The sequence below is a fragment of the Nerophis ophidion genome, linkage group LG09 (genome assembly GCF_033978795.1).
Source record: "Nerophis ophidion isolate RoL-2023_Sa linkage group LG09, RoL_Noph_v1.0, whole genome shotgun sequence".
NCBI lineage: Eukaryota > Metazoa > Chordata > Actinopteri > Syngnathiformes > Syngnathidae > Nerophis > Nerophis ophidion.
The window spans coordinates 3,519,453-3,533,224 of record NC_084619.1 but is presented as its reverse complement, the minus strand read 5'-3'; the positions used below and the strand labels follow the sequence as shown (position 1 = coordinate 3,533,224).

The window sequence follows — 13,772 nt, the reverse complement described above, 5'->3', positions numbered from 1 at the left end:
ATTCCTTGTTTAGCGTCGCTGTTGTCATAAAATAACGTGGTTGTCGTGCGTTTGCAGCCGCTGCGTCTGCCGCTCCCAGACGGAGTGCCACGGTCTGCCCCCGTCCATCGTCTACAAGTACATGAGCATCCAGGCGGAGCGCCCCGTGCCGGCTGACATCTTCCAGATTCAAGCCACCAATATGTACGCCAACACCCACAACACCTTCCGGATCAAAGCTGGCAACGAGGCAGGAGATTTCTTTCTCCGGGTAAGAGCGTTTTTTTTTTGTTTTTTTTTGTTGTACGAAAAAAAGCACTGTCATTACTAGAAAACTGAAAAATGGGATGCGTTGGCCATTATGATTTAAAGGGGAATCATTAACAACCCCTCTGCAACACAAGAACACGTTTCTTTTTTTGCACTTTTTTACGCATTCTAGCTCACTAAGTCATCTAGAAAGTATACAAAAACCTCCATCAAGTTGTATATGGTTAAATGCTCGATGCGCACCCTGAACTCCTTTGTAAAAATTAGTTTTTTTACATTTATAAATAAATGATAAATGGGTTGTACTTGTATAGCGCTTTTCTACCTTCAAGGTACTCAAAGCGCTTTGACACTACTTCCACATTTACCCATTCACACACTGATAGAGGGAGCTGCCATGCAAGACGCTAACCAGCACTCATTAGGAACAAGGGTGAAGTGTCTTGCTCAGGACACAACGGACGTGACAAGGTTGGTACTAGGTGGGGATTGAACCAGGAACCCTCGGGTTGCGCACGGCCACTCTTCCACTGCGCCACACCTATCCCATTTGTTGTTTTTTCTATTTTATTTTCAATGCGCACCCTGAACTCCATTGTAAAAATTAGTTTTTTTACATTTATAAATAAATGATAAATGGGTTGTTCTTGTATAGCGCTTTTCTACCTTCAAGGTACTCAAAGCGCTTTGACACTACTTCCACATTTACCCATTCACACACACATTCACACACTGATAGAGGGAGCTGCCATGCAAGACGCTAACCAGCACTCATTAGGAGCAAGGGTGAAGTGTCTTGCTCAGGACACAACGGACGTGACAAGGTTGGTACTAGGTGGGGATTGAACCAGGGACCCTCGGGTTGAGCACGGCCACTCTCCCACTGCACTACGCCTATCCCATTTGTTGTTTTTTCTATTTTATTTTTCGATGCGCACCCTGAACTCCATTGTAAAAATTTGTTTTTTTTACATTTATAAATAAATGATAACTGGGTTGTACTTGTATAGCGCTTTTCTACCTTCAAAGTACTCAAAACGCTTTGACACTACTTCCACATTTACCCATTCACACACTGATGGAGGGAGCTGCCATGCAAGGCGCTAACCAGCACCCATCAGGAGCAAGGGTGAAGTGTCTTGCTCAAGGACACAACGGACGTGACAAGGTTGGTACTAGGCGGGGATTGGACCAGGGACCCTCGGGTTGCGCACGGCCACTCACCCACTGCCTATCCCATTTGTTGTTTTTTTTTCTATTTTATTTTTCATTAACAACCCGGGTACCACGGTGGACCAGGGGTTACTGCATGTGCCTCACAACATGTAGGTCCTGAGTTCAATCCCGGGCTCCGGATCTTTCTGTGTGGAGTTTTCATGTTCTCCCCATGACTGCGTACGTTCCCTCCCGGTACTCCGGCTTCCTCCCACCTCCGAAGACATGCTCCAGGGGATAGGTTGATTGTTGTCTGCCTATCTGTGTTGGCCCTGTGATGAGGTGACGACTTGTCCAGGGTGTATACCGCCTTCCGCCCGAATGCACCTGAGATAGGCTCCAGCACCACCTCGGTCCAAAAACCTCCATCAAGGTTTTATATGGTTAAATGCACGATGTGAACCCTGAACTCCATTGTAAAAACGTATGTTTTTACATTTGTTGTTTGTTCTATTTTATTAAAGCTTAAATCTATTATGTTGCCTTGATTTTGGCTATGGTGTTTTGTATACATGCTATATATACATTTAAGTATACAGGCACATTCATAATAATATTTAACATTTATGCATTTTGCTTATTTTAAAGTTAAAGTTAAAGTACCAATGATTGTCACACAAAATTATTAAGTATTTGGCGGCGCGTTGGTTTCACGTCCGCTTTTTCCTTCAAGGACAACACTGATTACTACTTACTGCAGACTTCATGAGAGACAACCAACATAAAAAAAACCCAATCACTTACTGAACAATGTCTGCTCTCTGTGAGATGCCGACTGATGGGATGTTTATATCTTCCAACTTGTATAAAAATGTTGGGTGCTAACGAGCGTCCTTTTGTGTCTTTCTCGCTGGCTGACTGTCAATGTTGACCAACTTCTTGGTTTTTAGCAGCATCCTTCTACCTCAGTGGTGTCAAACTCATTATGATTTATAGGGGAATAATTAACAACCCCTCTGTAAGACAAGGACACATATATTTATTTTTTTATGCACTGTTTTATGCATTCTAACTCGTAAATAAATATAGCAAACGTCATCAAACAATGGAGCCAATGGAAGGCACTCCAGGAAGTATCCCAAAATCTCTATTAAGGTTTTATAAGTTTAAGGTTTTATAAGTTGCACAATGCGCACCCTGAACTCCATTGTAAAAATGTGTTTTTCTACATTTGTTGTTTGTTGTATTTTATTTTATGCTTAAATCTACTATGTATGTTCTTATTGGTTAAATTTGTAGTTATGTTACCATGATTTCGGCTATGGTGTTTTATATACATGCCATAAATATACATGTAAGTATACAGGCACATTCATAATCAAATGTAATATTTATGTATTTCGTGCATTTTAAGCATACAGCGGCGCATTGGTTTCACAGATGCATCAAATCATAAAAAAAAAAAATCACTTACTGTATGATGTCTTCTCCCATTACCTCCCTGCTTGGCACTCAGCATCAAGGGTTGGAATTGGGGGTTAAATCATGAAAAATGATTCCCGGGCGTGGCCACCCATGCTGCTTACTGCTCCCCTTACCTCCCAGGGGGTGATCAAGTGTAATGGGTCAAATGCAGAGGATAATTTCTCCACACCTAGTGTGCGTGTGACAATCATTGGTACTTTAACTTTAATGTCAACATTTCTGTCAACATAGATTTGTGTGTGTGTGACAATCATTGGTACTTTAACTTTAATGTCAACATTTCTGTCAACATAGATTTGTGTGCGAGTGACAATCATTGGTACTTTAACTTTAATGTCAACATTTCTGTCAACATAGATTTGTGTGCGAGTGACAATCATTGGTACTTTGACTTTAATGTCAACATTTCTGTCAACATAGATTTGTGTGCGAGTGACAATCATTGGTACTTTAACTTTAATGTCAACATTTCTGTCAACACAGATTTGTGTGCGAGTGACAATCATTGGTACTTTAACTTTAATGTCAACATTTCTGTCAACATAGATTTGTGTGCGAGTGACAATCATTGGTACTTTAACTTTAATGTCAACATTTCTGTCAACATAGATTTGTGTGCGAGTGACAATCATTGGTACTTTAACTTTAATGTCAACATTTCTGTCAACATAGATTTGTGTGCGAGTGACAATCATTGGTACTTTGACTTTAATGTCAACATTTCTGTCAACATAGATTTGTGTGCGAGTGACAATCATTGGTACTTTAACTTTAATGTCAACATTTCTGTCAACATAGATTTGTGTGCGTGTGACAATCATTGGTACTTTGACTTTAATGTAAACATTTCTGTCAACATAGATTTGTGTGCGAGTGACAATCATTGGTACTTTGACTTTAATGTCAACATTTCTGTCAACATAGATTTGTGTGCGAGTGACAATCATTGGTACTTTGACTTTAATGTCAACATTTCTGTCAACATAGATTTGTGTGCGTGTGACAATCATTGGTACTTTGACTTTAATGTCAACATTTCTGTCAACATAGATTTGTGTGCGAGTGACAATCATTGGTACTTTGACTTTAATGTCAACATTCCTGTCAACATAGATTTGTGTGCGAGTGACAATCATTGGTACTTTAACTTTAATGTCAACATTCCTGTCAACATAGATTTGTGTGCGAGTGACAATCATTGGTACTTTAACTTTAATGTCAACATTTCTGTCAACATAGATTTGTGTGCGAGTGACAATCATTGGTACTTTAACTTTAATGTCAACATTTCTGTCAACATAGATTTGTGTGCGAGTGACAATCATTGGTACTTTAACTTTAATGTCAACATTTCTGTCAACATAGATTTGTGTGCGTGTGACAATCATTGGTACTTTAACTTTAATGTCAACATTTCTGTCAACATAGATTTGTGTGCGAGTGACAATCATTGGTACTTTAACTTTAATGTCAACATTTCTGTCAACATAGATTTGTGTGCGAGTGACAATCATTGGTACTTTAACTTTAATGTCAACATTTCTGTCAACATAGATTTGTGTGCGAGTGACAATCATTGGTACTTTAACTTTAATGTCAACATTTCTGTCAACATAGATTTGTGTGCGTGTGCCAATCATTGGTACTTTGACTTTAATGTCAACATTTCTGTCAACATAGATTTGTGTGTGAGTGACAATCATTGGTACTTTAACTTTAATGTCAACATTTCTGTCAACATACATTTGTGTGCGTGTGACAATCATTGGTACTTTAACTTTAATGTCAACATTTCTGTCAACATAGATTTGTGTGCGAGTGACAATCATTGGTACTTTAACTTTAATGTCAACATTTCTGTCAACATAGATTTGTGTGCGAGTGACAATCATTGGTACTTTCACTTTAATGTCAACATTTCTGTCAACATAGATTTGTGTGCGAGTGACAATCATTGGTACTTTAACATTAATGTCAACATTTCTGTCAACATAGATTTGTGTGCGAGTGACAATCATTGGTACTTTAACTTTAATGTCAACATTTCTGTCAACATAGATTTGTGTGCGAGTGACAATCATTGGTACTTTAACTTTAATGTCAACATTTCTGTCAACATAGATTTGTGTGCGTGTGACAATCATTGGTACTTTGACTTTAATGTCAACATTTCTGTCAACATAGATTTGTGTGCGAGTGACAATCATTGGTACTTTAACTTTTCAACATTTCTGTCAACATAGATTTGTGTGCTTGTGACAATTATCGGTACTTTAACTTTAATGTCAACATTTCTGTCAACATAGATTTGTGTGCGAGTGACAATCATTGGTACTTTCACTTTAATGTCAACATTTCTGTCAACATAGATTTGTGTGCGAGTGACAATCATTGGTACTTTAACATTAATGTCAACATTTCTGTCAACATAGATTTGTGTGCGAGTGACAATCATTGGTACTTTGACTTTAATGTCAACATTTCTGTCAACATAGATTTGTGTCAGCCTGCGACACATAGTCATTTTAATAGTAGGCTAATATAGACACTTACATCATTTTTATTTTATTTTTTTTGTATCTATGGTCCATTACGGCTCTTTCAACATTTTGTGTTGCCGACTCCTGCGCTAACCTCTGGTATTTCCTGGCAGCGTTCCAGCAACGTGAGCGCCATGCTGGTGCTCACCAAGCCTCTGTCGGGCCCCCGGGAGTACGTGGTGGACTTGGAGATGATCACGCAGCACCTGAACATGAACTACCGCTCCAGCTCCCTGCTCAGGCTCACCGTCATCGTCGGGGCGTACGCCTTCTGAGCGCCGCGGCGATGACGACGAGAGCAACGTTTCCTTTAGGCTACATTATAGCGCTTATAATGGGAGAGGCGGCACAACACTTACAGTAAGATCCTCTTTTTCTGCATGATGATGATGATGATGATGACTATGATGATGATTCGGGTGAACTCGAAAAAGAGCGCTTAACCATTTTTACAAGAAAAAAATGACTTCAGAGTCAAGAATTGCGTTGAAATTACGGAAACATAAGTGTAAGTACCGCATTTTTCGGAGTATAAGTCGCACCTGCCGAAAATGCATAATAAAGAAGGGAAAAACATACAAGTTAGTTTCAAGTCTTTTTAGAAATGACAGAGGGAAACTCATCTAAAATGTGAAGTGAAGTGAATTATATTTATATAGCGCTTTTCTCGAGTGACTCAAAGCGCTTTACATAGTGAAAGCCAATATCTAAGTTACATTTAAAGCAGTGTGGGTGGCACTGGGAGCAGGTGGGTAAAGTGTCTTGCCCAAGGACACAACGGCAGTGACTAGGATGGCGGAAGCGGGAATCGAACCTGCAACCCTCGAGTTGCTGGCACTGCCACTCTACCAATCGGGCTATGCCACAGAGAATAATGTTATTTCCGCAATTTGTGTGAAGTGAAGTGTTGCATTCTTATTATAAAAAGTGTAACTAGGATCCAATCCGGATTAAACCAGGTTTTATATTAAAGCTTCTGATACTTCACAAGTCACTAAGATTTTGTTCACTTCCAATCAGAATTGATATAGACAAACAGTAGTGTAATTAGATTCCATTTGAAATGCTTTCCTATTTCATATCAGGATTGGATCCGGATTTGACTTAGTCTGTTTACACCGCGTTCAAGACATCTCTGCCATTTCAAAGCGTCCGATCTTTCCTAAACATTTAACAGTTTGCTCAATTCCATTAATAATGGACATAGATCAACTATAAATATATGTTAAATAGAATTACTGTACATTTTATGTGCTAGACTGCTTAAACATCTACCGGTGATCTTTTTCAAAGCGGATCAATTTTAACGGAATAATTATTTCGATCTAGATTTGATTTAGTTGGTTTACATAGCGTTCAAGACTTCATTGCAACTTAGTTTCAAGTCTTTTTAGAATCGACAGAGGGATTCTCACCTAAAATGTGAAGTGTTGCATTCTGATTATAAAAAGTGTAACTAAAATCCAATCCGGATTAAACCTGGTTTGATATTAAAGCTTCTAATCCTTCACAAGTCACTAAGATTTTCCTCACTTCCAATAAGAATTGGAATTTATATACAGTAATGTAAGTGTAAGTGTAGATTGAAATTAAATTGCTTTCTAATTTACCACCATGATTGGATCTGGATTTGGTTTAGTTTGTTTACATAGCGTTCAAGACAGCATTGCCATCTACAATTAGTTTCAAGTCTTTTTAGAATTGACAGAGAGATACTCATCTAAAATGTGAAGTGAAGTGTTGCATTCTTATTATAAAAAGTGTAACAAGGATCCAATCCGGATTAAACCTGGTTTAATATTGAAGCTTCTGATCCTTCATAAATCACTTCCAATAAGAATTGATATTGATATCCAGTAGTGTAAATAGATTTAATTTAAATTGCTTTCTAATTTGCCACCAGGATTGGATCTGGATTTGATTTAGTTTGTTTACTTAGCGTTCAAGACTCCATTGCCATGTAAACTTAGTTTTAAGTCTTTTTAGAATTGACAGAGGGAAACACACCTAAAATGTGAAATGAGGTGTTACATTATGATTTTAAAAATTGTAGCTAGGATCTAATACGGATTAAACCTGGTTTAATATCAAAGCTTCTGATCCTTCATAACTCTGTACGATTTTGCTCACTTCCAATAAGAATTAATATTGATATACAGTCGTGTAAATAGATTGAATTTAAATTGCTTTCTAATTTGCCACCAGGATTGGATCTGGATTTGATTTAATTTGTTTACATAGCGTTCAAGACTACATTGCCATCTAAACTTAGTTTTAAGTCTTTTTAGAATTGACAGAGGGAAACACACCTAAAATGTGAAGTGAGGTGTTACATTATGATTTCAAAAATTGTAACTAGGATCTAATCCGGATTAGACCTGGTTTAATATTTAAAGCTTGTGATCCTTCATAAATCTCTAAGATTTTGTTCACTTCCAATAAGAATTGATGTCGATATACAGTAGTGTAAGTAGATTGAATTTAAATTGCTTTCTAATTTGCCACCAGGATTGGATCTGGATTTGATTTAATTTGTTTACATAGCGTTCAAAACTGCATTGCCATCTAAACTTAGTTTTAAGTCTTTTTAGAATTGACAGAGGGAAACACACCTAAAATGTGAAGTGAGGTGTTACATTATGATTATAAAAAGTCTAACAAGGATCCAATCCGGATTAAACCTGGTTTAATATTGAAGCTTCTGATCCTTCATAAATCTCTAAGATTTTGCTCACTTCCAATAAGAATTGATATTGATATACAGTAGTGTAAGTCGATCGAATTTAAATTGCTTTCTAATTTGCCACCAGGATTGGATCTGGATTGGGTTTAGTTTGTTTACATAGCGCTTAAGACCGCATTGTAATTTAGTTTCAAGTATTTTTAGAATTGACAGAGGGATACGCACCTAAAATGTGAAGTGTTGCATTCTGATTAAAAAAAAGTGTAACTAGGAGTCAATCCGGATTCAACCTGGTTTGTTATTAAAGCTTCTGATCCTTCACAAGTCACTAAGATTTTCCTCACTTCCAATAAGTATTGATATAAACATACATTAGTGTAAGTAGATTCAATTTGAAATGCTTTCCTATTTCACATCAGGATTGGATCCGGATTTGAATTTGTCTGTTTACACCGCGTTCATGACTTCTTTACCATCTCAAAGCGTCCGATCTTTCCTAAACATGTAGCAGTTTTCTCAATGGACATAGATCAACTATAAGTATATGTTCAATAGAATTACTGTACATTTTATGTGCTGGACTGCTTAAACATCTCCCGGTGATCTTTTTCAAAGTGGATCAAATTGAATGGAATATTTATTTTATGTCGCTCATCATCCGTGTTGATTTTTTTTGTCAAAAGAGTCATCATCATCGTCATTTGTGTACCGTTGTGCTCATGAGCAACAATTTCCCGGAAAGCTTCAGTGTGTGTGTGTGTGTGTGTGTGTGTGTGTGTGTGTGTGTGTGTGTGTGTGTGTGTGTGTGTGTGTTAGGTGGGTAAGAGTGGCCTCAAAAGGTGCCTTTAAAGTGGTGGAGCTGTATTTAGCAGCTTTCACTGATGCACTCTTAATAGTCCGGCCGGGCGAGCTAATAACAGCCAACCCTGAGAAGCACGCACAGGAAATTTGGACTTTGGTAACACAACCTGTTCTGGAACAAGACCGCCTTTTGGGTCTCACGGTGAAGGAGTCACACTGGCACCATTGCCGGCGTTGCGTGATGGCGCTAATTACAGCGCCGCGGCCCCCGACGCGGATTCATTAGTGCAAATATCAGCCCACCCTCTATGTTTGTGTGTGTGTGTGTGTGTGTGTGTGTGTGTGTGTGTGTGTGTGTGTGTGTGAGAGCGCAACTACTAACGTCTTTTGAACTTTTTATTTTACTTGCTTCAATGTGTTCAGCAGCCAATTGTGCCTTAGTGAGAGCGCCAGAACAAAATCCCAACAAATAACAAGCACTAATCCAATCATTCACGCTTACAATATATTGTTTATACGTATCATTTTTGTCTCTTTTATATTTAAGATATATTTTTGATGTGTATCTTGTATCAAATTTTTGTACCCCGAAGTGTGTGTGTGTGTGTGTGTATTTGTATGTGTGTGTGTGTTTGGGGCGGGGGGTTATTTTGTGGAATAAAATATGATTTCCAAACCAAAGCAAAGAAATTAGACATGTTGAGTGTTTTTACACACCATGTTCAATCATCAATCAATCCATCAATGTTTACTTATATAGCCCTAAATCACTAGTGTCTCAAAGGGCTGCACAAACCACCACGACATCCTCGGTAGGCCCACATAAGGGCAAGGAAAACTCACACCCAGTGGGACATCGGTGACAATGATGACTATGAGAAACCTTGGAGAGGTTGAGGGAACCCCTCATGAAACAGTTCTATAGAGATCAAGTAGTCTTGTGATTTTTCCCACACATACATACATATATATATATATATATGTATGTATGTATATTAGGGTTGGGCAACGATTACAAATTGCAATCGAAGTTAATCGCACTATTTCTCCGATTAATCGCGATTAACTGCATTGTATACGCAAAGCCCAATAATGAATTCAAAAGTAGTGTGTAGTGCACCTTTATTGGAATATTCTCCCACATCAATCAATCAATCAATCAATCAATGTTTATTTATATAGCCCCAAATCACAAATGTCTCAAAGGGCTGCACAAATCCTTACGACTACAACATCCTCGGAAGAACCCACAAAAGGGCAAGGAAAACTCACACCCAGTGGGCAGGGAGAATTCACATCCAGTGGGACGCCAGTGACAATGCTGACTATGAGAAACCTTGGAGAGGACCTCAGATGTGGGCAACCCCCACCCTCTAGGGGACCGAAAGCAATGGATGTCGAGCGGGTCTAACATGATACTGTGAAAGTTCAATCCATAGTGGCTCCAACACAGCCGCGAGAGTCCCGTCCACAGGAAACCATCTCAAGCGGATCAGCAGCGTAGAGATGTCCCCAACCGATACAGGCGAGCGGTCCATCCTGGGTCCCGACGAGCGGTCCATCCTGGGTCTCGACTCTGGACAGCCGGTACTTCATCCATGGTTATCGGACCGGACCCCCTCCACAAGGATGGGGGGGACATAGGAGAAAGAAAAGAAGCGGCAGATCAACTGGTCTAAAAAGGAGGTCTATTTAAAGGCTAGAGTATACAGATGAGTTTTAAGGTGAGACTTAAATGCTTCTACTGAGGTAGCATCTCGAACTGTTACCGGGAGGGCATTCCAGAGTACTGGAGCCCGAACGGAAAACGCTCTATAGCCCGCAGACTTTTTTTGGGCTCTAGGAATCACTAATAAGCCGGAGTCCTTTGAACGCAGATTTCTTGCCGGGACATACGGTACAATACAATCGGCAAGATATATATATATATATATATATATATATATATATATATACATTGTTTATTAATTTAGTTCGAAATAATTTTATGTAAATGTATTATTTGTCAGTTTTTGACTATTAGTATTGAGTAGTATTTATTAGTATTTTCATTTTTTTAGGCTTTATTCATCCCACAATGGGGAAAATATGTGGTGGCAGAGCAGATGCAGTAAGTCCACAAAAAAAGGTAAAACACATGAAAACAAGAGGGAAACATCAAATAAAACAAAGGACTTATCCATCCATCCATCCATTTTCTACCGCTTATCCCTTTTGGGGTGGCAGGGGGTGCTGGAGCCTATCTCAGCTATAATAGGGCGGAAGGCAGTGTACACCCTGACATAAATAACATTTAAAGAGCACAGAGGTGATGCAACCAGCTGCCACTTCAGCGGCGCCATTTCTACATACAGCTCAAAGCAAAACAAGGAAAAAAACAACATAGCAAAAAAACCATATTGTGTACATACATTTGTATCAAGCATAGAAAAACGACAAAACCAAACAGTATTTCAACATTTACATTAACATGCTGTCATATAAAGTGTATCCTGTTCAACTGTAAGCAGGATGGATACAATTATTGAATATGATTCAAATCAAGAGTAAGATGACTAATTTGGTGGTTATATTTCAGGACCTCCCTGTAGTGGAAGAGTTGGGCCCCGAGGTCCAATGTTTTTTTGTGTTTTGATTATTTGGATCATTTTTTAAAATTATTTTTCTTACTTATTCAACGTCTTTTTTCTACTTGTTTTTATTATTAGGACAACAAACAGCATAATTCTTTTAAGTGATTAATACATACTTAATAAATTAATATGTACTAATAATGATTTTTTTCTATGGATTTGTTTTTATTTTCTAATATTTTATCCATTTAAAAAAAATTTTAATTAATAAATATTTAATAAATTATGCCTCGGGATCCCCCGGGAAGAGCTAGACGAAGTTGCCGGGGAGAGGGAAGTGTGGGCTTCCCTGCTTAGGCTGCTGCCCCCGCGACCCGACCTCGGATAAGCGGAAGAAGATGGATAAATTAATATGTACAAATATTTTTTTCTCAGGATTTTATTTTTCTAACATTTTATAAAAACAAAATACAATTTATTAATACATATTTAATAAATTACTATGTAATAATATGTTCTACTATTTTATTATTTTTAATAAACAAACAATTTTTACGTTTTTATTTGATACATTTGTATTTTTTTTTAAACAATGCATTATTTTTTCCGAATAATTTATGGTAAATTATTCTTTGTAATAATAATTTCTACATTTTTCAAGCTTCTTGCCTTCAAGGGAACCTCCCTCTCCACTACTACCTTTTGCGTCTCGTCAAAGGGTGAGTCGTTTTTTTATTTATTTTAGTTTTATTTCACAGTAATAAACATATTTTTACATTTGTCAGTAGATTTTCCAAAACTCAATGTGGACCGCCTTCAGGAAGTGACGCCCTTCTCTGCCTTCTCAAACACTTTAGTCACGAGTCATTCAAGGGTGAGTAGTTTTTTTTTACTTTAGTTGTACTGCGTTTCACTTTTTTCACAGCTTGGGCCTGATCTACTAATATCGCGAGCTAAAAACTATTGCAAACTATAGAATTGCCTTGCATTGCATTGATCTACTAGGATCAATGCAAGATTTACTAAGATTTAAAATCGCAAATTGTTTACAATTGATAACAAGTGCAAAAGTGGCAAGGAACTGCCTATTTAAATAAGGATTTTGCGTATACTACTGGCATCAGGTGACCATGGAAACACACATTTTCCTCCACATTGATATTTTTATGCTCCTACCTGTGGGGTTTTGCAATGTTGAACAAGTGTCACACATCTATATTCTGTGACACATTTTCCGTAGTATAGAATCACAATCTAGACAACAGAAACTATTTTTAGCACTCTGGCGGTGTGCTCTGCAGGGAGGTGGTGTACCATCACAACACCACAACGCATTAATGCATCTGGACTGATCCAAACACAAGAAAATGCATGTTGTGAGAAGGTTTTTTTATATAGGAGATACAGTACGTTATAATAATATATTTCCTACATAAAAATGCCGTTAAAGAACACACCATCGGACATCAAAATGCATTAAAAAATATTTGTTATATTCTGCCCCTGAAGTCATTCATCGCCTATAAAATTATTTCAAAAATATTGCTGAATAGAAAATTTGTCTAATATTTACATTTTTGACAGCGTATAGAATAATAGAATAGAGTGGACTTTATTGTCATTATATTTGCATAATACGAGAATAAAGACTCCAACTTAAGGTGTGGTAGTGGGAACAAATATGGGGTGAAATAAATAACACCAGGTAATAAAGGAAAAAACTAACAATTGAAATAAACAGACTACTATTCAATAAAAATAATAAGCAATCCTGTACAATATACAAAACACCATCCATCCATCCATCATCTTCCGCTTATCCGAGGTCGGGTCGCGGGGGCAGCAGCCTAAGCAGGGAAACCCAGACTTCCCTCTCCCCAGCCACTTCGTCTAGCTCTTCCCGGGGGATCCCGAGGCGTTCCCAGGCCAGCCGGGAGACATAGTCTTCCCAACGTGTCCTGGGTCTTCCCCGTGGCCTCCTACCGGTTGGACGTGCCCTAAACACCTCCCTAGGGAGGCGTTCGGGTGGCATCCTGACCAGATGCCCGAACCACCTCATCTGGCTCCTCTCCATGTGGAGGAGCAGCGGCTTTACTTTGTGTTCCTCCCGGATGGCAGAGCTTCTCACCCTATCTCTAAGGGAGAGCCAAAACTAATTTGGGCCGCTTGTACCCGTGATCTTATCCTTTCGGTCATGACCCAAATTGAGAGCTTTGCCTTCCGGCTCAGCTCCTTCTTCACCACAACGGATCGGTACAACGTCCGCATTACTGAAGACGCCGCACC

General features: G+C 38.5%; 1 protein-coding gene across 2 annotated transcripts in view; it reads left to right on the top strand.

Annotated features, from left to right (window-relative positions):
* efemp1 (EGF containing fibulin extracellular matrix protein 1) overlaps positions 1-9,603 on the top strand; it is an 84,854-nt gene extending 75,251 nt beyond the window's left edge. For both annotated transcript variants that reach the window (XM_061910069.1, XM_061910070.1), the window contains exons 10-11: positions 58-250; positions 5,543-9,603. In XM_061910069.1, the coding sequence (XP_061766053.1) occupies positions 58-250; positions 5,543-5,704 (355 nt within the window). In that variant the 3' untranslated portion in view covers positions 5,705-9,603. The remainder of the gene's footprint in view (positions 1-57; positions 251-5,542) is intronic.
* The last annotated feature ends 4,169 nt before the right edge of the window (positions 9,604-13,772 follow it).